At 41.4% G+C, this 23,296-nt stretch overlaps 1 protein-coding gene across 2 annotated transcripts in view; it reads left to right on the top strand.

The window, feature by feature from the left end:
- The first annotated feature begins 1,324 nt into the window (after window positions 1-1,324).
- The window catches only part of GSK3B (glycogen synthase kinase 3 beta), a 146,746-nt gene continuing 124,774 nt past the window's right edge, over window positions 1,325-23,296 (top strand). For both annotated transcript variants that reach the window (XR_011152026.1, XM_069021108.1), the window contains exon 1: window positions 1,325-1,529. Coding sequence is in view for 1 of the 2 variants with exons in the window: in XM_069021108.1 (XP_068877209.1) it covers window positions 1,442-1,529 (88 nt within the window). In the remaining variant the exon portion in view is untranslated. The remainder of the gene's footprint in view (window positions 1,530-23,296) is intronic.

Raw genomic sequence — 23,296 nt, 5'->3', positions numbered from 1 at the left:
GCCCCTTGATTGGCTCTCCCTCCTCGGCTCCAGTCGGGTTGGCCCGGCGATGGCCGGAAGAGAGCCCTCCTTCCCATTGGCCGCCCGACCGCGCTGCTAGGGCGGCGGCGGCGTCCTCCGATTGGGTCTACTCGTCGCTTCGGGGAGAATCGGTCGGGCCCGCGATGGTTCCGTGATTGGTTCCGGCCAGTTACAGGCATTCCCGTAACGGCCTCGGGATTGGCCCCGAGAATACTCGGGCGTTTCCGTGACGGCCTCGGGCCGGGGGCTCGCGGGCGCGCCGGGTTCTTCGGCCGGGTATTCACAGACGGCGCTTACAGCCGCTCCGCAGCGTGGGGCGGCGGCGGGTACGGGCGGCTGCGCGGCTTTGGCGCACGCACAGAGCGCAGCGGCGGGAGCCCGGCACGCAGCGGAGGCAGCAGCGGGGACAAAGGGACTGATCGGCAGGAAAGGGGAGGGGGGCCCGGCGGGAGACTTCAGCCGGGCGGGCGAGTCCTATGTGCCTTGGGCGCCTGGGGAAGCAGCAGCAAAAGCAACAGCCGCCGCCAGCGCTCTGAAGCCGGGCTGAGGAGGAGCAGGGAAGCCGCCGCCGTCATGGCCCATGCCGTCGCCGCCGGCCGCCGCCCGCAGTGCAGCGTGCCCTGCCTGAGCCGCCGCCAGCTGCCCGTGCGGGCGCAATGAGCGGCCGCGCCGCCGGAGCCGCCGCCGCCGCCTCAGCGCCGCACTGAGCAGCAGCGTCAGCGAGCAGCGAGGCCGCCTGGCCGCCTCACCCCCCTCCGCGCACCGCGGATCCCGCCGCCACCACCGGATCCTATTGCGAGTCGTTGCCGCATCGCCTCCGCTCGGCGGTGCCCCGAGATCCCTCCGCCGGGAAAAAAAAAATAGTCCCGTTGCCTGCCGCCTCCCTCAGAGGCGAGGGGGAAGGAGAGGAACGGGGAGTGGGGAAGGAAGAGAAGGAAGAAAAAGAAGAAAAGGGGGAAAAAAGAGCTAAAGCAAATAAAAGGAGAGAAACGCGGCGGCGGCGGCGGGATCGGAGGAGCCGGGCCGCGAGCCTCCGCCCCATGTGACTGGCGCCCGGGGTGGGGGCAGCGAGGCCCAGCGAACCCCCCTCGCTCGGGAGCGGAGCCGGGGGGAGGCGGCTCTCGGACCCACCGGCCGGGAAGGATGGTCGTGTGAGGAGCGGGCGGCGTGAGGAGGAGCAGGAGGAGGCAGGAGAAGAAGAAGCAGCAGCAGCCACCGCCGCCGGGCGACAGAGACCGAGAGGGGAGGGGGCTTCCCCGGGGGGGGAAGGGGGGGTCCCGGCGTTTCATGTGGCGCGTTCCACCCGTCTCCTGCAGCTGAGCGAGCGAGGGAGCGGCAGGCGGGCCCGCCGGGGCGAGGCGGAGGGCGAAGGCAGGAAGAGGAGAGAGGTGATCGCCGTTGGGGCAGAGCGGGAGAGACCATGTCCGGGCGGCCCAGGACCACCTCCTTCGCGGAGAGCTGCAAGCCGGTGCAGCAGCCCTCGGCCTTCGGCAGCATGAAAGTCAGCCGTGAGTATCCTGCACCCCTGGGTGGCGGGGTGAGGGCCGAGGGGGCTGCCCCCGCCCTTCGCCCAGGCGGGGAGCGGCGAAGGGAGCCCGGCCCCAGCCCCGGCCTCGGCAGCTCCTTTCTCTCCCCTTCCCCCCCCCATTAACCTTGAATAGGCGCACGCCGCCGCTCCGTTCGGGGCCTGCTGGACGGAAAATCCCGGTGGGTTTGTCCTCGTCCTTAGCTCCTGGTCGCTGCCAGCGGCCTCTGGCTCATTAAAAAGCCATTTTCCCCCCCTTTGTGAAACGGATTGGGAGCTCCGTAGCCTGTATTTCCTTTTCATTGCCCCCCTCCTCCCTCCGAAAGGAGGAAACGAATTGCGGGCACACAGGTATGACCGTGACATTCACGGTTTTTTTGGTTTTTTTTTAAGCACTCCTGGCTGTGAAGGGGAGAGAGCATGGAAGGTTTTTCCATGCACCCGTAGATCGGGTGTGAGCACCTTTTAGTCCAGCCCATTAGAAAAAAAAAAAAAGGAGGGGGAGGGGAGCTTACAAAAGGTGTCTCTAATATCCTCCAGGCTCTGGTAAAATGCTCAGAAGAAGGCATAAGAAAATGTTTATTTTGAAATAACTACTCCATGGGCTCACATGTCAAGCTTGGCATTCCTTTTCCAATTTTCTGATCAGAGGAATATTTTTAAGAATGAGGCCTTGTGCTTTATTCTGCACAGGCATGTCGGAAATCGTTCTTAATGTGTGCCCATTCTTCGTATTCTAGCTGTTGGGGTTAGCTGGTTTATGTGAATTAAAAGTATGTATTAAACCTGGACAAATGTACAGTGCTAATACAAAAAGGCCTAGTTCTGAGTTGCTATAGATCAGCTTATCGTATGGAATTTCTTTAGTCCCGGTTTGAATATGTTCACATTAAGAACTGAATTGTTCTTCCAGATTCATTTGAACAGTAGTTTTCAGAGGTATTTTCTTTATTCTTACGGAAATGCAGGATGACATCTTTATGGGACCAGGAATGCTTGATATGCATTCCTATTCGATTGATCTATTTGATACTCGCGTAAAGCCACACCTGACATGGCTCTGTAGGTGCATGCCTGCATCCATCGCAGGGTGTTTCATGCCAAAGCAGTGGGAGATTGTGAGCTTTTTGACAGATGAGAAATTTTGATGGGTTTTTTGCACCGAAATGTCTTCCGCTGCAGTTGAAGCCTTGAAGAGAGCGTTTGGCTCAGGGGCTGTAGTCCACCTTGTATCTGCATGATCAGTGTGCCAGCAGCAGTCCAAAAACCATGGGTGCAGTTAACCCATATTAGCAGCATGACAGCGTAGCTTTGGTCAGGTCCAGCATTAGTATTTATTAAGGATTATTGATCTGTACGGAGAAGAACTGTGGGGGACTCCATTTTAATTTACTGGCTTATTTTATGTGCCTGTGGAATGAAAAGCAGGTCTTGTTGATCAGTGTTTCTGCAGGTGGCTGTCTTAAACCAAGCGAGACGTCAACCTGTCATAGTCAGCAACTAAATGTGTCTTATTCAAGCTCTACGGCTTGATTCTTGAAAGGTCATTGATGTTCCTTTTCCGTTTATTTGAGGTCAAAGACTAGACAGATGCTTGCCTGAGAAGAGGGTGCTAACTGATGCAGACTAACAAGTTTGCAAATATGATTCAATCCCAAGTGTATAACACTGAGGGAGAAACAAAGGCCGTAACATAAAGCGCATGCACTTGTGATAACCCCCCCAGTCGCTCTAGTCATGTGCTCCTGGTCCTTCTGCTGTCTGGAAGAAAATGTCAGAACAAAGCAAGAGAACCACATTCAAGGATTCTGTGGGAAGTGCAGTTTCTATTTTCAGTTAATCCAGCCATGTAAGACAGCCTGGGAAGTTTAACTGTTTGGTTTGGTTTTTTTTTTTTTTTCTTTGCTTTTTAAGTGAGAAAAATTCCAGGATGTCAAAAAAGGTTTTATTTTTCTGGTTAGCAGAGTCTTGGTAACATCTTATCACATGATGTAGCAAGCTATCTATTGCCAATGTGGAGTGCTTGTGTGGTGAACAGAGAATTTGGGCCGCTCTTTCATTTTGAAATATATTTATAGTCTGATACTTACTTACATTCTGAGCCAGTTTGAGTTAAAGCTGGGACAAAAGAGTCCTTGTGAGGTAGGTGAAAATTGATGGATTGGTATCTTCTGAGTGTCTGGGACATCTTGAGTGCCTCTGTCTTGGTGCGGGTCTTTTGGGAGCAAAACCTGACTTGTTTGATGTCAGCTTTTTTGCTCTTATTTGTAAGGAGGGGTGAAATCAAATGATGAAGTCACTCTTGCTGTGATGTCTCTGCAGCTATTGCTTCTCCTGGCTGAGCACTGCAACAGTTACCTAGGAAGGATGGATCCAAGGGATGAGGAAAAGGATTAATAAAATACTGGAGGAGGGTTCATTGTTCCTTGTGTTTCCTGGGAGGAGCAGAACTAGAACCATAATGGGATTGCTCTTCTTCCCAAGGTATATGGGGAAGAGTGAGCAAGGATTTTTCATCTCTTTGCTGTGCAATTTATTAGATTGAATTTATGATACTTTGTTCTCAGAAGTTGGTAATTGAATGAAGCATTGAATGGAAGGATGGGAGATTACCAACAACTGCTTCTCCTTTGGCTGTTGGGAAAGATGACTTCTCATGCATGCTGCTCTCATTGCTCTGTAAGGGATGTTACAAGGGTTTTAACATCTCTGCAACAGTAGGAAGCCTGTGGCCTTCATGTATCTCTTTCAAGCCATACATCTGTCTTCTGAAATCTGACTATTTTTATTTCTCTATTTATATTTTGGTGGTTGTGAAATTACTCAACCATATGTATTTCTACACTGAAATAGTTCTCAAATAGGGTATTCTATTGTGCGGGTTTGTGTTGCTGGGTTTGTAGGCTTTCCCTGAAAAAAACAAAAGCATGTGTACTCTTGTGTTGAGCCTGTCCCTTAAAAGGAGGGAGCTAAGTTTCCAGTTTCCCACTTGCTGATACTATCAACCTGCTCATTACAGTATAAGGTTGAAGTTTTCTTTTGTTCTTCACCTAGTTGCTCTTGCATTGCTTACAGATGTACCTTGTTTCTCAAATGGGACAAAAATAATCCTGAAATATAAAGGGTGGTCATGCAACACATGACCAAAAATATCTGTATAAAAATAGAAGTCTCAAAGTTTGCAGTTTGAGAATTTTCATCTAATGACTGTAGAATTGATTTTTTTTTTTCCTTCTCTGAGCTTCTGGGAAATAAGTGTTTCAAGTAACACCAAGTCCTTGCAGACAGCAGTACTTATTGTAACTGTAGCCAATTGTCTTGATGGTCTGCAGTAAATAATGTCTTGGCTAACACTTGCCATGAAGAGTTTTTTGCTCCATGTGTGAGTGTCATGGGTCTGTAATTGGTTATGCAGAATTTGTCAACTTGGTGGGTGAGAAAGGCAATTTTATTTGCTTTAGCTATTGCTGATGTTGAACACATACTCTTGTTGCAAAATCTAAAGGACAATCTTGTAATAATTTATTTTGGACTCTCTGGAAGAATGTTCCCGTGGTGCCAGACTTTGCATTTGTTGAAGTTTTTCTCTTCTTAGATTCACTGGTTTTTTTCTGTATTGTAAAATCTCCTGAAAACACAATAGTTTGGTAAGCCTATATTGCTGTGTATTGTTCACACAGAGCGTGATGGCTCTTTAAAAGTGGTGCATGAAGGAATAAAGTCTCTGAGTTTGTTGCTCTCTTAGTAGCTATTCCACAAGCCACTACATAAGTGACTGTGTCTTAGGTAGCAGTGGTGTCTAGGTGACAGTTTAGTTTAATACTGTGCAGTGTCCAGGTAGGTGTGTGGGAAGAGCCTTGGAAAAGAGCACCCTGGGCACCTTCAGTGAGAAGGAATGAGTAGGGCTGTTGAAACTGGGAGAACGATTGAGATAATACCACCTGGTGTTTCTCAACCCAGTTAGGGTAGGGCCCTCTCTATTGCTTTGATAGCAGTTTCTGCCTAATTGGTTTCTGAAACTGAAAGCTGCCCATCCTGCTTTCCTTGCTGGAGAGAGGAAAATCACTCCCAGAAGCCTGCTGAGCGTTATGTGTCTGGCCATCGCTCATCCTAGCCCTGTCCAGCTTTCTGACTGCTGCTGGGTGAGCAGCTTTCCTCATTCCTAGACTGGAAAAAAATGTACTAAGGGGGTCAGCTAATGAACGTGTGTGCCTGAGTGAAAAGTGTTTCATGTTACAGTGCCCCAAAGTTGTGCTGTGCAGTCTGAAAAGGAATAGAACTGTCTGCTGTACTTAATTCTAACGCTGACAGACTCTTTCCTCTTTATTCATACTGTTTGGTAGTTGAGCATTCCATCTCTGTTCTGCACATTTCCTCATCCCTGCACTGCTTCTTGGAGGTAATCTCCTCTTGCATTACCCCTTGATTCACCTTCTGTATTTCCTAGCAATATTGGAAATGTCTTGTTCGCCTGTTTACACAGCAATGGCTTATGGAGTATGTTCCTTGCCTGTATGCATCCTGGCTCTGGAAGTTGTTGTATGACTTCATTTGTTAACTTGGTAGGTCCTTGGAGGTATCACAAAGCAGTGGCAGGGAGATAAGAAAAGGTGACGACCACCCCACGGCCTGAAGAGTTTCCCTCTACTGCCCCAAGAGAGTTCTTTAATTCTCATGTATTCTATCTTTAAGGGCTGTTTTAGATAGAATATAAAGGACTTTTCCAATACTGGTGTTCAGTTTATTCATCACAGATCTTCACAGTGATACAAATCTGTGGGATACTGGCTGTTGCTGTTCTCTCACCCCATGCTCTCTCTTAAACTGGATGGGTGGGTGAAGATCCTGAAAGCCTACAGCATATCTGTATGCAAAAAGCCTGCAGTTAAAGCTTTGTGCTGTGATCAAATGTAACATTTTCTGAAATGAGTTAATGCTAAAGCCCTTCATTATTTGAATGCAGTAGATAAAATGCGCAAGGTGCTTGGAGAACACTTGGAGTCCCTTGGTTCAAGGTATTGGAGTATTTTTGTTTTAAAGGACTGAGACCTGTTTTAAATTGTAAAGTCTGTTACCTCTGAGTTTCCAGAAACTTCTATAGACATCTTAAAACTTGGACACTTTTCTGGAGTTCTCTCCCTTTTGATTAAAAAAAAAATAAAAACCCAACAAAAAACTTTACTCTGAGGACTTTTAGTCACCCATAGCTAGTGTGGGAAGTGCTAAAGTGGCTGTCTCCTGCAGCAGCGATATGGCTGGTGGAGTTACTTGGCTGCTTTCTGAATTTAGTGAGCATCAGCCCAGAGCAGCCTTGAAAGACAAACAAAACTTCTAAAGTCAAGCAACTAGGGAAAGGAGATTGTTGAAAGTTTGAAGGCTTCACAGAATACCCAAGTCCATGTGAAATCCAAAAATTTGTCTTTTCAGAACTTTCAGAAAGCTGCACAAATAGGGGCTCTTTTATTTATGTATGTTGAAAATAAATGCCAGTTACAACATTTACAGTGTGACAAGAAAATACACTCTTTTGGCCATAAAGGCTCAAATCCCATAGTGTGCTGTACAGGTCAGACCCCCTCTCTTCAGATGGAAAACCAGAAACTCCCTTGTTATTTCTCATCCCGTAGAGACTGTTTGCAAAGTGCTGCATACTGCCATTGAGGGAGGTGGACCTTTGGAGGCATAATGGTCTATGCCACTTTATATTTTTTGAATTGGTTTAAAATGGAACCGCTTCAGTGCACTGTAGCAGTCTGATCTTGAGGTGAGAAAGGTGTGAGATGTGGTAGCAAGATGCAGGTCTGTGAGAAATGGCTACAATGTCATAGTCACCCTCAGACAGCTGTTCCTGGTCAGTGCTGCTGTACCTCATTAAACAGAAGCCTAAAATGAATTTCTACCTGAAGTTTTTGCAAACTGGATTTGGATAACAACTATTTGCTTTCACCACCTCTTCAAAATCCCTCCTGCCCCTGTGGGTAATGGCTTACCATGGCATAGAGAGAGGGTCGTTATTTACGTGTTGTCTATGAAAACAGTGCATGTTTGACTCAGTCCTGTATTCTGCAAGTGCTGCTGTGTGATGTTTTGTCAGGGCAGTAGGAGAGGTGAGATGATGGCATTTCAATAGAAATTGATGTTGGAGACCTTACTGAAAGCAGTCCTATATCGCTCTCTGAGAACTGTCAAAAATGTGGATGCCCAGAAGTCATACTGCTGTGCCTCTAAAAGAAGTGGACAGTGATTTGTTTGTATGTTCAGTGCTATCAAAGAATCTTTCATTAGGTGCTCTTGCCACAGATGACTTGTCTGTTGTTCAGAAAAGGAAATAAAGCAAAGGAGTTCTCTGTACTTTTATCTCTTGCAGACGGGAAGTAGATCTAAGCATTTAAGGCAATTTGTGCTCTCACCTAGTCTGTCTTATAATTGAAGAAAGGAAAGTGGTAAGATAGCTTGTCAATGTCAAGAACCCTGGGCTTTTTTTTTTTAAACAGAAGCCATACAGCAACAGCTCCTTCTGAAGGGATGGCTCCAGTCCTTGCCAGGAGCTTTGCTGCATCTCTGTAGCAGGGACTGTGTATTTTCTGGCTTGGCCTCGTCAGCTGAGGGAAGGGCTGTTAACTGTGTATCAGTACCAGTGTTTCCTGCACAAGTGAAAGTGGGCTGCCAGTTCTCTTCTATGTTGATTATTTCTAGATGATTTTCAGGGTTTCTGTGTGGGTAATATGGAGTCAGGTCACGTGAAGGAGTAATGCTGTAGGGCTGCAGTGGGGCTTGGTGCCTGCCATAGGAAATTCACTTTAGCTTGCACAGAAGCGAGAACATACAGCTAAGAAAAATACAGCTATAAAGCTTTATTTGTAATATATCTGAATAGGGATGAGTGTCTCCTTCTTTCAAGGGTATAATGACCAATGTAGCATTGATGTAATATTTTTGTGTCTAAAAAATGTCTCTTAAACTTGATATATCATAAAAATGTGTAGCAGTATAGTTACATTGCTTGACATGTCTTTCAGGCAGTTGGACTGAGCTGGAGAAATATTTTAGTAGTCCAAGTGCCTGACAGTAGATGATAATAAGAGATCTGCTGGTCAAAAGGGAAAGGGAGGATATTTCTCATTGATGCCACTGGATAAGTAATGCTGTGGAGGGTGTATAGGACTTAGAAATACTGGCCCTGCACTGTGCTGCTGTGTGTGCATGAGGAGAAATGTTTGAGTGCAACTGCAAAAATTACCAGTCTTTTGGGTCAGAGCACTTAGAAGGAGAAAAGTTGGGTGTTGGCTCTGAAGTTATAACCAGAAGGGAAGCAGCAGCTGAATTTTTCCAACCAAAGCAGACTTCTTACAGCCACATCATCTCTTATGACTGTTTTAGTAGGAATATAATTCTTGTCAGATACAAGCCCTGTAGTTCAGAGTAACATCTTTTGCCAGGAATGCAGGCAATTGTTTAATTTTCAGACAGGCCAAGAATATGTTTTGCAGAAAGAAAAACTGTGACTGTTGCTGCAGAGAAGAATTTGATTTTTCTTGCTGTGTAGAAAGAGAAAAACTATTTAATCACAGTTGATAGTGCCAGTCTGGTTTTTTGATACACACCCTCCTGTAAACATTTATGTAGAGTATACAATGCTATTTGTACCCCACCTCGTCTGCTTAGTTGTTTTAAGTATCTGTTTTAAAAAAATAGCACAATGAATTGACCTGTATGAGTGGGTTTCCTAGAAGGGAGGAAGGGGTCACAAATTCATGGGCCTAAATGAACGGAATATTTGGTAGTTGGCCAAGTAAACGTGAATCATTTGGCACAGATCTGTATCCCCATGAATGAAGCCCATAGCCATAAACGTATTTCCCCAGTTTGTGGGGTTCAGTATCAGCATCAGAAAAAATGTTTTGTGCCTTGCTTAGAGAATGAAAGCTTTCTGGCAGGGCAGTCTCTCTGCAGGTGAGTAGATGGAATGTTTTATTTTCTTTATATATACAATTGCTCAATTGAAAGCTAAAGAAGCGGAAAATGGTATTGTCCTTGAGAAGATCGTATCTGTTGACCATTTCATTTCATTTCTAATCTTGCAGTCTTAATTATGATTGTGCGTACTGCCTTGGGAGCCACGGGTATCTATGATGTCATGCACCATTGATGCCTTGCAGTTGCAAGTTAATGGTTTTTTTTCTGTGTTCCTCAGAGAATAGAGGAACCTTCCTAATCAAACTTCAGTTTTGGAGACTTTGGAATAGATTTATCAATATGTTTTAGTAATCACAATGAATCACAGAGCTGATCTGAGCCTTGGGGAAATATCTGAGGCCCATGGAAAGCTAGGGGACTTTTTCTACTTGTCTGGGTTTTCTAGTGGAACAGCTACTGAATGTACCAGAGACAAAAGCATGATGTTTGTGTGGAGTGGGAGAACTTTACTATTCCAGAAACTGTGGACCCAAACTTCAGATGATACTGGTCAGTGAGAGGGTAGGGAGGGCTTTAATTGCAGCCCCCCAAAAAAGGTACTGTCAGTTTTAGATTGAGCTCAGCTTGCTCTTCCTTGACCAGTGCAGTGGGCATGAGTTGGTTTGGGATTGTGTGTAGGTTCTTATTCAAGTGACATGGGGATGGGAGTTGAGTTCGGTGGACTCTGCATGTGTGAAATTCACCAGCAGGAATGTTTGAATGTCATTCAATCAATCAGAACATGTTTTAGAAATGTGTTTGGCTTAATGGGAGGTCTTTTTAGGGTAATGAGTGCTGCCAAATCTCAAGTCTCTTCTAGTTCATGGTAGACTCAACTTCAATGGACTGAAGCCACCCTTCAGCGAGAGTCACTGGCTTTCAGTGTCCATGAAAGCTGGCAAGGTTCAAGCATGACAAGTGACATGGGATCTCTGACAGCGAAAGAATGGCGCTGTTTTCCCAGGTGGCACATTTGAAATGCCTGTGGGATTTTGGAGACAGGTATAGATATTCATGAGGCATCAAGCAACATTTTCTGTTTGGTGTTAATGCCTTGGCTTTAAGCATTAGCCTGTGGATTTTTTTTTTTTCAAATAACCTGGGTTATTTTTTCAATGGTAATATTAGAGCAGTTCATGATTGACTGCAAATATTTATTACAGTGGGCCAACTCTAAAAGTGAGTAGTGCAGAAGTGTTTATGCTGTGTCCATAACTTTTAACAATTACAATACTTCAGAAATACTTACCGAAGCAATGACACTGCCTGCATTTCACAATATCTGGTGAAAGCCTAATTTTTATTCTTACCTTGTGGCATAAACCAAATATTTTCTAGAATTAGTTTAAAACGTACAGTATCTACATATGCCTTTTAGTTTTTTATTTAATTCAGACATTGTGGGGGAATTTTGTTTATTTTGTCCTTTTGTCTTTTGAGTGAAGAGCAAGTGGAATTATGAAGGAATTCATGGCAGACTAGTTCAAAATCAGTAGATTCTAGCTGAGAAAAGGCATGGTAATTTGTCCTCTAGCAGCTCCTTTTACTCTCTTACTTTTTACGTGTGAGTGTAGAGATGCACACACATACATTGTCGGAAATGTGATGTGGAGGGGAGGAGATGATCTAGAGTTTGGAGATCTGGAATTTAAACCTGTGTGAAGGCTTCTGCTTTAAAGCCTTTACAGACTGCTCTACATGTATGATTGCAAAAGTTTATCTTTACATGCAAAGGTGCTCATGGTATTCTTGTCTGAGTATCTGGGAAGACTGGTAAGATGTAGGTTTTAACTTGCTCACTTCGATTACTCACATTTCCTGTGCAGTCTTCTGTGCTGTGGTGCTTTCACCTCTCCCAGTGTTCTTGTGCACCGCTCTGCTTCCAGTGAAGTTCCAAAGCAGTGGTGCACTGGGGTTTGCTGCTGTATGGATTTATCTGCAGAGGTGAGCAGCCCTCATCTAGTACTTCACAAGTATGCCTTACACCCTTCAGGCTTAAGATATGGTAGTGGGGGAAAAAATCCCCGAAAGCCAAGGCTGCTAGGGGTGACATCTCTGTCTGGTGTGCAAAATATTTTTCTGGGAAATATGAGGAAGAAGTGTATGGAAAATATATCAGTAGTCTGTTAAACTGTGGAACTGATGCAGGGTGTTTATGAAGTAAGGAGAACAAAAAGCTGATGGGTAGGACTCAGCTTTCTTGAAGACTGCTGTGGATAGGGTATTATAGTTTTCCTTTGAGACTACAGATGCAAGTTTTTATGACTGTATTTGAAAGCCCTGTGTTTTCTAAGTGTAGTAGAGAATAAAGGCAAGTATTTCTAAAAATTCAATTTATGTCCAGGATTTTGTCAGGAAAAGTACTTAATACAGGGATAGGGAATTTGTCCACAGATGAAGAGGAATAATTAGCTTTCATTTGACACTGAAAAGAGCAGATGTTCCTGAACTCCTGGAGATTTGTTCATTGAAATCTGTTGAATTTCTCTGGACGTGCCTTGTGCTGTTTAACTTTGATTTCTTATATTGTCTGTGTTAATATGACACCATCTCAGGAAATGTGCAGTGAGTCAAATAGTGATTATTTGACCATTTCTATTTTCTACAACTTCTTCAACCCTAGTATATGGAGTTACTCTGTGTGTGGAAACAGCTTTGCCATATATATTACTAATTTTTGTGCTTAGGTGGAAAGTAAGTCATTAAACTTTAAATATTCAACTACCTCGAAGTACCTTTCCCCCATTTTAAAATGAAAATACAAAGAGCTAGTGCAATAATTCTAACATTCTTCCAGATTTGTAAAATATATCTGGAATGTTCTTTGTCAAATGTACCTCTTTGGATGTCTGGGCGTAGGCTATATAGAGTGTAACTCTACAAATGTGAAAAATCTAGGGAAACTATAGTGACATTATTGGAAGCTGGGCTGTCTGACATGAGAGTTGGTCTTCCTACTGAAAGTTCAGGAGTGTATTAGCTTCTGTGGACACAGAAAGGTAGGCTGGTACAGTTATGAATCACTTTTGCTTCAACTTGGCATAGAATTAAGAAAAAAAATATACTCCTTTGTGCTACTAGCATAAATAGCTGAAAACCTCCAGAAGTTGTTCAGAAATGCCCTTTTAAAAAATATGATGCTCTTCAGATTCTTACAAAGTGACCCATCCCATGGCTGTTCTTTGAAGAAAAGGATGTGTAGACCACATAAATGAAACCTCTTAAAAGGACATCAGCCATGGATCGTGCTGGTAAATGGGAGTCAGCTGTGTGGCATGAAAGTGCTTGTTTAAAAACATACCATCCACTAAAACATTTAAATGCCTACTTTTATGGAATACTGTTAATTTTTTTTCCTCCAGTAATTTTGTCACTGCATCATTTTCATTTTTTTGGCTTTATACAGCTGAGAGCTCTTAGTTCCCTTAAACTGATGTTGGATATGGACAACAATGTGCAGTGCTGGAGAACTGTGTAATTTATTCTTAGGTGAAGTTACTGAATGTGCTTAAAATAGATGGCATATATATATGTATATATATGTGTATATGTATATATATAATTCAAAGCTTATGTCTGTATTCATACCTCCTGTTAATGGCTTGGATGTTATTCTTTTGGGTGTTTCCTTATGGCAGCTGTCAAAGACAGGAAAGTGGATTAGGCAATGCCTTCATCTGACCCAGTATGTCTGTTCCTAAAAATGACATATCTTTATATTGTATATGTGCACTTTCACAGTGTTAACTATTTTATATATCATGGCAGAAAATACGACTTTTGTTTGTCTAAGAATGGGTCTGTTGCTGTTATAAAATAAATGTTCTTTGAAGTTAGTCAGGATTCATGTCAGACCAGAAAGATGTGCGGAACCAGGACTTCTGCAGTTTTGTTTAGTGTAGTAGTAATGTTTTTTTGTAACTGATCTAGGTAAAATTTCTACACTTGCAGATTGCACTCCTCTCAGAGGAGCTCCAAGGACTAAAGAGCACATGTTCAAAATTATCTTAACCAAGTGGTATCCTAAGTAGGATGAAATGTAGGAAGGGCTGATGTCATCTGTTGTTCTTCAGTAAGGTTTGACTGCACAGACTTGACTGTGCTGATAACAGGTTTGGGGGTAACTGGGGCGGTAGGAGGTTTTCAGAGAAGAATCTGGAGTCGGATGTTTGCACAGTGGCCATGAGTCAACCAGTCCTGGAGAACCAGCAGATCTTTTACTGGATGTATTGTTGGCAATGTCATGTAAAATTCATGGAGTTAGTCTTCTCACTTCTTGGCATGCCAATGAGCTAAAGTACAGCACCTGGTTTTGGTATTGTATTGGGAGAAGAATAGTTGCAGGTAAAGGAAAATGGTCAGAGGTCTAAAAAAAGTGCTTTAGGGGAAAACTGAAAACACTTTGGATATATATATTTTTTTAGAGGAGGCAGAAGGGAAATTTCTTTTGATAATATTCTTTAAATACATAAAAGATAGCTGGCAAGAAAGGACAAAGCTGTGTCTTCCCTACTGGAGATGAAACAATTTGTGGACTTAAACTGCAGCAAACACTTATTAAGCTAGTTGAGTCAACTCTTAAGAACAGGAACACTGGAACAGATTAGGAAGGCTGTCAGATTCCCAGTAGTGCCCGTTTGAAAAATGAAGATGCTTGCCAGGTAGTTTATATATAGAAGTTTGGAGAGGTTTTAATTAAGACAGCCTGTAGTCCCTTATGGTATTACTTTATGTCATTCCAGTTATTTCTGCATGGTCTTGGGATGAATTTCAGTTACAGCACACTGATCCTCTTCCTTCTCCCCTTGGGATGAGGTAGTCTTGTGTTACTGGCAGCTTGCTGCCAGTTCCTGGATGTGGAGATAAGGATTTGTGAAACTGGCCACAGCTTTAACATTTAAAAGCAAGATAGATTGTCTTAGAGAGGTCATCTAGTCCAGTCCCCCTGCAATGAGCAGGGGCATCTTCGGCTGCAGCAGGTTGCTCAGAGTCCTGTCCAATCTGACTTTGAAAGTTTCTAGAAATGGGCATCTACCATCTTTCTGTTCCAGTGTTTCACCATCCTAATTGTAAAAAAAAAAAAAAAAAAAAAAATCTTTCTGGTATCTACTCTCACAGAGCTTCCTTAGTCTTAGGGTTTAGGTAAATGTACTGTATTTGGAAAAGCAGTCGGGGAGTATTTTTAGTTAGAAGTTTAAATCTGCTCTGAATTTCATTTTTTGATACAAGTGCTGTTCAAATGAAAGCTTGCTCTAATTTGGTAGTCCTGTGCTGCAGTTGAGAACCACAGACTTTCTGTGGGGGATTTCTGGATCTTGCTTCGTGTGGGTCATGAGAAAAACAATGCTTTCCTTCAGTTTTTCATCCTGTGGTTCTTGCTTCAACACAAAAGAATTTAGCACAAGTCAAGAACTGCTTAGAGCTTCAGGCAGAGACCAGGACCAAACTGCATAGGTCCTGTATAGCTGTATAGGTACCAAGCTTCTGTTAGGGGTCTGTCTGCTCCAAACAGCTTAGAGTGTATTGCTTTGGTGTATAATGCCAGTGCAAGAAGAATATTCATCCATTAATATATAACTACTTTCTGTTCACAGCAGTTGCTTCATTTTTAATTCAATAAAAAGACAAGCGTTTGAAGATTGTGTGTAGAAACCAGATGTTGCATAGAACATGAACCAAGAAAGAAAACACATTCTTGGTCTTGTACATTTGTGGAGTGTAGGTAGTTGTTATATTATTTTCATTTTATTAGTTCAAAATTCAAAGATTCAAAGTGGACCTTAAAGCGTTGCTTTTTGTCACTTTATTACCTAAATTTTTTTGAGATTTTAATGGACTTATATGTACCTTTTTGGCAAGTAAAATGGATGTGTGAAATTGCTAAGTCTAGAGTTCTCACATGAGAAACGATAAAGATACATTAGAGCAGAAATGATCATCTGTACTGGTACGTGGTTTCCCTTTTGATGCAGGAACTTTGACTAGAACGAAGCAAATGCTTTTTCTGTGCTTCACAAAGCTATAGTCGTATTTTGTACACGTGAAGTTACTGTAGAAAGTTGGAATCCTGAACTGTAGCTATAACTGAATTGTAAAATTCTCTTGAGTCCTTGCTTCCATATTCCATGTGATTTTGAATATGAAAAAGTAGATAAATGTCAAATTAGTATTTTTTCCTCTTATTCTGCTCGAATAAAAGAGAAGAAATGATAACCCAGCAACCTTATGCCAAAGTCCTCCAAGGTACAGTAGTAGTCTTAAATGCCTTTTATTTTTTCCCTTTTAAATCTTGGGCTGGTGGAAGGATTAGAAGGTTGGCTGTAAGCGAGGCTCTTGCTAAAGAAGATCGTACTTCATTTCTAGGCAGTGCTTGGCTTAAGGCTGTACTTGGTGTTTGATCTGACTTTGACATGCACAAAATAGTCCCATCTCTTAGATGGCTTAGACTGTCAGGGCATACAGTTCTTTTTTTGTCTGCAGCTGTCATTATCTGAATGATGGAAGAGTTTACAACTTGTGTATTGTGGAAAACTTGTTCCCCTTCCCTGTTGATAGCTGTGAGAGACTTGGGATGCTTGTGCTGACATTCTTCAGCTTCAGTGCTCTGACAGCAACAAGAAGTCAACAAAATAACCTGGCATCAGAAAAGGCAGCAAGGAAAGAAGTAAGGCAGAGCCTAACCAAGTGGTCTTTTTGGGTTTTGGAACCATTCAGATTATTTGAGTTTTCTGAAAATGAGGCTTCAAAGTAAATAATAACAATAAAATTAAATTGTTAAATCCCCTTCTTCCCTGAACTTGGTTGTGAGTTCAGGATGCATTAGATGAGTATGAGGCAGTTGGTAAGCTAACTGAAATTTTAAGTTAATGCAGTTCTTACCATTGAAGTACCTTTCTTGTGAAGAAGGAGTGGAGAAAAGTACTCATTCCTCCCCTTCCATGTTTGTAAAATACTGGTAACTTGTCTTCATGTTTAAAGTCTCCTCTGGTTTAAGTGGTCACATGTCACTTTCTTGGTCCTTTACATTTGTTGTACTCAGTATCTGTGCTTGAAACTGCAGGGAACCACAACTCTTGAATGGAATTCTTTGGAAAATGTTGATTTTAATGTTTGTAATGCCAGAGTTTAGCTGATGTTACACTCACAAGAAGGGTGGGTTTTTTTGTGAGTTTCAGTTCTATGCAAATAATGTTTTACAAATACAAGAATTGTTTTTTGAGGGAAAAGAGTAAGTGGAACAGCAAGCTTGAAAATGTGTCTGGTTTAAAGAATGCAGCAATGCACCTTTGGTTTAAATAAAGAAAGCAGTGAGAATTTGAAGTTTCATATCTTACCAATGTTTTAAATATGTTTTTTGAACAGAACTTTTTGCATACTGGCTTTGTACCTTTTTAGAAATGGTGGTAGAAGCATATGTAAGTGGGCTAAGTTTCTAGATTTGGACTAAAATTGATGTGCAGATCAGTGGATCCAGCTGGGAAGTTTTTAATTAAGCATGCTAATTAAGTCATGTGGTGTACCCAAAAGCAGTGCTTTGTTACAGGGGAGAAGAACAGTTTTCTTGGCAGTGAATGAAGGAGAAATACTTCATTGAGCCACTCTTCTAACTCCTTACAGTGGGAAGAAAATATGAAGTCTAAAGTCACTCAAGAAAATTTGAGTACAGGATAAAAATTTATATTCTTCTTATTTTACTGCATCTTGCCTTTTTCTGTTTTTAAACAGTCTTTAATATGGGGAAAATTCTTCCTTGTGCCAATATGAACAGGAATACTTCAGTGACCATGAATCCAGGTGTCTTAGAAGTAGCATGCTGTGAAGTGGGAGCCTGTATGCTGAAAGCCTGGACAAGGTTCTGCACAAGGATGCTGCTATGAGTGGGACATGTGAGCAGTATAACTGTAAAGGTGATAAGTGATTGTGATTGGTGTTCTGCAGTGGAGACAGGAAAATGAGTGGAGTTGGAGTTGGTGCTGCTGAAGACACATGCAGAGAACTGAACACCTACCTGATTACTTGGACTTCACAAAAGAGGAGTTCAGTCTGAAGCATGAGCTGGGATATCGGGGAAAGGCGAATTGGGAAGTGAAACTGATGATCTTTGGTTTAATTTTAGCAAAATAGTCAGCTGTAAATGGTATTTTTTTTCTCTGTAAGTACTATGAGGGCAGAGTGAGCAAACAATTACTGCTTTTACTTCCCTCAAGTACACTGCCTGTGTAAAAATAAGGACGTTGAAGTTACAAAAGGATGTATTTTCTGCTGAAATACCTGTTTTCTGTTCTCCCCACCCAATGAAAAAGAATTTTTAGAATGTTTTTCCTCAAGGAAACTATGCATCTTAAAGACTTGTCTTGATTGAATATACACCCAGGGCTATACAATATAGCATCCTTCAGTAAGAAGTTGCTGGACTTGGGAACCTAAAAGATATTTTTCACTTTTCTGCTTATTACAAGATATATATGAGACGTTAAAGCTGATAAATTTTCATGATTTTATAACACTACCAACATAACACTCAAAAAGCCAACCTCAGACTTGCTGAGGGGGACGTTCTGGTATATGTGGAGACATCCTTTGTTGTGGCTTGAAGAGAAAGCCTTGGTTGGTCTTGTTAAAGAACAATTGTGTGCCTTCATCCAGACCACTAAAGTGGCTGGAATAAAGCTAAAGCGAATAAATAGAAACATTCTAATCTAGTTATTCATGAACATGTATGAAATGTTTCTTTGTGGCTAGTAGTAACTAGAGCAGCCATGTAGCTTTATCAGATGTTGAATTGTCTTGACTTGCATTGAGTTTAGGAATTTTCTATACCAGCAGACTTGTTTTCCAGTTTCTCTCCTGTTTAGGATTTGAGACCTGTACAAAAAAGAATTTTGTCTGTAGGATAGCATCAACTTTTCTCCTGAATCTTTTCCATTAGGAGAAAATAAATAAAATTAACTCTACCTCATATTGAATTTGTCTGATTTGTTCAAGCTTTCTGCCATTCTTTAAGAGGCATTAATATTTTTTGCCATTGCCTCTAGCATATTAGGAATGCTTGCAGATAATTTAGGGGAATCCCCTTCTCATTTTCAAGTTCATAACTACCAATGTTCTGGTTGTAATCCAAGTCAGGGACTGAAGGAGCATTATACAAGGAACATGTATTACTTGAAGTTTAAATTGCTTTTCACTGTCATTGTTTGTGCAGCCTGGTTTGAACTTGGATTATTTGACATTTAGAGGGGAGTTGGATGTGGTTTCTTACATGAGAGAATGTACTGGCTGGTACTGCATGTTAAGATGTAGTAGAAACCAGGTTGATTTACAAGTAGGCATGTCTTACCTTCTAAATCTTAAGGTATTACAGTTAATTTTGTGTGGAATTCCTGAGATAAATGGGGTTATACTGTTAGAACAGCCTTCTGTAAGCCATCAGTGTGACAGATTGGACTTCTAAATTCAGTCTTTAGAATATTTATGTAGAGATTCAATGTACTGGGGAAAAATGTGGGAGAATACTTAAAATTCATAATTAAGTTTTGATTTTTGGTTGGTTGTGTTTTGGTTGGGTTTTTTGTTTTTGGTTTTTTTTTTAATAGGGAGAAAGTACATGTCCGGTTGTAATGTAAGTACATGTAAGTTGTGCAGAACATCCTTACCCAAATTGTAAACCTTATAAATGAAGGCAGTTAGATAAACTTACATGAGTTCTATTTTAAACACAATTTTACTTCTCCATCCAGTTTTTTTTGGTGCTTTTTTTTTTTTTGTTTGGTTTTGTTTGGTTTTTTTTTCTTGTTATTAATAAATTTTTAAGTGCCTCTTTTTGCTTTTAGTGAAACAATATATTCTAGATGTGGATAGAAGAGCTCTTTCTTTGATCTTCTTGACCTGTTTTCTCAAAGAATTTTGTGAAGGGAAAAAAACTGAAACCAAAACTGGTTTTGGTCAGAATGCCTCACCTATTTCCACTTACTGTTCTCACGTCCCTGACCTACTAACAGCAAAACCTTTTGTAGAAGGCTTTTTATTTCAAGGTATTAGGCAAAAATCTTGGTCAAGTTAAGATTGTTAATGTTCAATATGGTTTGATTCTGAAAATTTGTTTTGTAATGCTTCTGCAGGTGAGGAGGTTCAGCATGATATATGCCTAGACAAGAGCAACAAAAATTAATTTGGCAGGGACTTAACTCTAATCAAGTAGTAAAACATCAGTAAAGTTTGTGTTGTTTCCAGGCACAGGTAGCCTTGATGAGCTTTTGTTTGGATCATGACTCACTAAACTTTTCTTTATTTCAAGTTCTGTTGGACTTGGATAAAAGTGCATGCAAATGTCTGCTTACCGTGTTTTATTTATTTTTAATGCAGTGTTGAGATGTGCCAGTTTGTGTTTTTATTAAGTATTCTTTCTTCTCTCTGTTGACTCTCCTGCCGTGGTTCTTCTGTATTGAACATTTTGGCTAAGCTCATGCTTGTTGGTTTTGTTGTGGTTTTTTTCTTTCTCCAAGTGGCATTTCTTAAATGGATAAGCACAGCTTCAGAGGAATCATGACAAAGAATTTCTGCTGCTGTTACATTCCTTTGATAACATGGAGCATGTTGTCCTTGGACAGCTGAGCTCAGTGCCTTAACCAGTCTGGTGACAGTGTTGCTTCTTGCTGGAACAGAGGCCTGCCTCTGATCCTACAGGATGCTACCAGATACACAGCACTGGGAAGACCTACCAGGAGCCCACTGAGCTCTTGCTGTAAATCTGCCTGTTCCATGAAAATAACATGCTTTTTTGTTCCTATTAAGTAGTCCAGAGTTCAGTGCACTTTGTAGCAAATAAAAAGAAATTGTGATACATAAAAGTGAAGCACCAGTTTAATATGCTCTTTGAGGATGTTTCTGTTCTCTTGGTTATTGTGAAGCTTCAACACTGCAGGCAGTGAAATTAATTGTATTTACGAAGTAATCACTTGGTCATTTGAAGTAGCTTGATCACTGCAGGGTTGAGAAGTTTGCTCAACTCTTGGCAGAACCCTGCAAAAACTTCTACAAAGCCTGGCAAGTCACGTCTTCTGGTTATGAGGTGTCAGCCTCTTCCAGTGCTGTCACATCCAGTTTATAACTGGATGTAAACAGCCTTGAACTTCTCAACTCTGGCTTAAAGGCTTCTTGTTTGTTGTGGGTTTTTATATTATTTTTTTTTTGTGAAAACCAAAATGTGTAGCCTTTTTGATGTAGAACCATCTGGTTTAGTTCACCAAACCTGCAGGTGTAATCTGAGGTGCTGGGGCATGTAAGTTGCTGCATATATCTGAGGGTGATGTTCCACCTTGTAGCAAGGCCATAAAATAACCACAGTTACTATGAAGGTGCGAAATTTTGCATTTGAATTTTCTGTGTGGCCAACTTTGGCTCTCCTTGGTTTCCTCTAACTGCTCATACATTTCCTGCTGGTGGCTCCAGAAAGAGGAATTGAGGTAATTTTGCCTGTCTCTACCTTTAAAATGTGAATTCAACTTAAATTATCATCTACACTCTACGAATGTATTTTGGCCTAATTTTGTAAGTATGCTTTGCCCTTTATTTGCTGACAAACTGGGCCCTCAGTCTGGTTTTTGTGTAAAAAATTGTAGCCAAAGAAATAAAAACAATAAAAATACAAAATTTTAGATAAACATTATATTCTTTGAATAATTTCCAGTAAGAGCTAGCTACTTGATCTTGGTTGGAAGCAGTACAGAGCACATGGACTGTGTATCCCTCTGCCTCCAGATCTTGGCCTTCATGTTTCCTTGTGTGTTCAAACTCATTGTTTTGCCTCCATACTTCTCTGAGTATACACCCAAATTAGAGTTGTTGTTTTTGGCTGTGATTCAGGGCTCAGAATTTACTGTTTTCCAGAAAAAAAATAACATGTTTCTACTCAGAATTCCTTGAAATATAATCTGGCTGCAGTCCATTGTTCTGAATATGAGGCTAAAACTGTACTTAAATAAAAATGCCCGCCTTCAAAATTTCCTATTTTCCTCTCTTCCCCAAGGAAGTATAGTTAGATTGCCATAAGAAACATTCTACATTGTGGTAGACTATTACTGGAAAAACAGTAATTCTGAAAGTCAGTGATTATCTATAGGATAATAGATTTTTGTTTGATATGTTGGTGTGTGAAGTGATGGCTATAATTACTGTTCTGAGGGTTGAAGGGTTTTCATGTCTTTCAGTGTAACTCAGAAAGAATGCAAATATATTAGAACTTTGTAAACTTTCTTACACAACCAAGATAGCTGGGATCTCTGGCTGATGTGGAGTATTAGGCTTTTTGAGTCATCTCAGAGGACTCAAATACTTTCATATTTATTAAGTATATCCACTTAAAAATTCTCAGAACATGCAGTGTGCTTAGGGAAAGCCACCCCTAATTTGTTGAGGCAACACTAAATTATTTACACAACAGAGTGGTTGAATGCTTGCTTTAATGGTAAAAAAAAATTGCTATACACTTAAGTGTCTGAAATAACAATTTTTTTTTGTTTAAACTTTAAAAATATATTCAGTATATTTAGCTTGTCTTTAGGAAGCTTTATTCCAGCAATAAACATGGTGAGTTTCTGTTATGTTGGAATATTGAAATAATGGTGCACTGAAATTTCTGCTGTGGGAATAGTTGTGAAGTATGTATTTATTCCTTTTTAAGAGTTGTTTTTTATGTTGTGGTAATAGCTCTAAAGATGTCACCTTTGCAGTTATTAAACAATTTTCTTTGAGCCTCTGTATGGCAACTACGTGCCAAATCTAATCATTAATAAAATCTTGACTTTCAGTCAAGTTCCTGCTTTGTTGGCTCTGTGTCACTATTTAGTTCCCTGTATGTGGAAGCCTGAGGTCCAAAAAAGGTAAAATACACGCTTCTCCTTCAAAGACTTGTCCTATGACATGTTGAGTCTTCAATGCAAAATTTGGGTTTTATCTCTAGGGTTGCTGTACAGTAGCTGCAAGCCTTTGCAGGGCACTTGAGTCAAATGTGTTGCTCATTGCCATGGAGCTGGTGGAAATGTGCTCTCTTTTGGCAGAAGTTAGTGTTACTTCACTGTGGTTCGAACATACTTTGAAGCTGAAGGAGTTTATAAAAGTTGGAAGCTGTGTAGACATTCATGAATTGTGGAAATTCATGTCTTTTGAAGAGGCTCTGGTCTCATGATTTTATTTTTTTCATATAAGCGTGCTTTACTTCCGCAGTGACAATGTTACTTCATTTTGGTCAAGCTCTCCTACAGGCAGAGGAAAAGTTGTTGGACTTGGAGATGTTTAGTCTAAAGCAGCTGTTCCTGAGTTGGGGTCACTAAGCGGATTGATCTGTGGTTGGCAGGGTGCTGTATGCTGGGGAGGCTCCAGCTCCCGTAAATCTCTGCATGCTTACAAATTTTTTACTTTGTGCTAGTGATGGGAACTGCTCTCCAGTCGTTTGCTGAGTTTGTGGTGAAATCAGTTTGTGGTGTTGTTGTGGTAGCCTTTTACATATTCTAGCTTGATTTCATGTTACCGGTGGGCAATGTTGAAGTTTTCAGCTTCCCTGAAAGCTGAAATGCACATTTCTGATGAGCAAAAGACACCAAGGTTTTCTGAGATGCTGTGTTTTGTATGGCATTTCGTCCTTTCATTCCATGCAGTGTACATTTTTATATTGGCTTTATAGAAATGGTACAACAAATATTTGGGATGTATATGATGTGTCTTATCTTACACTCAAGGTATACTGCAGTTGTTAAAATGATAGTTTTTAGAATTAAAAAGATCAGGTGCTACTTTCTT

This window comes from Aphelocoma coerulescens, chromosome 1, assembly GCF_041296385.1.
Source record: "Aphelocoma coerulescens isolate FSJ_1873_10779 chromosome 1, UR_Acoe_1.0, whole genome shotgun sequence".
Classification (NCBI taxonomy): domain Eukaryota; kingdom Metazoa; phylum Chordata; class Aves; order Passeriformes; family Corvidae; genus Aphelocoma; species Aphelocoma coerulescens.
Note: the sequence above shows the minus strand (reverse complement) of the source record. Positions and strands in the feature narration are given on the sequence as shown.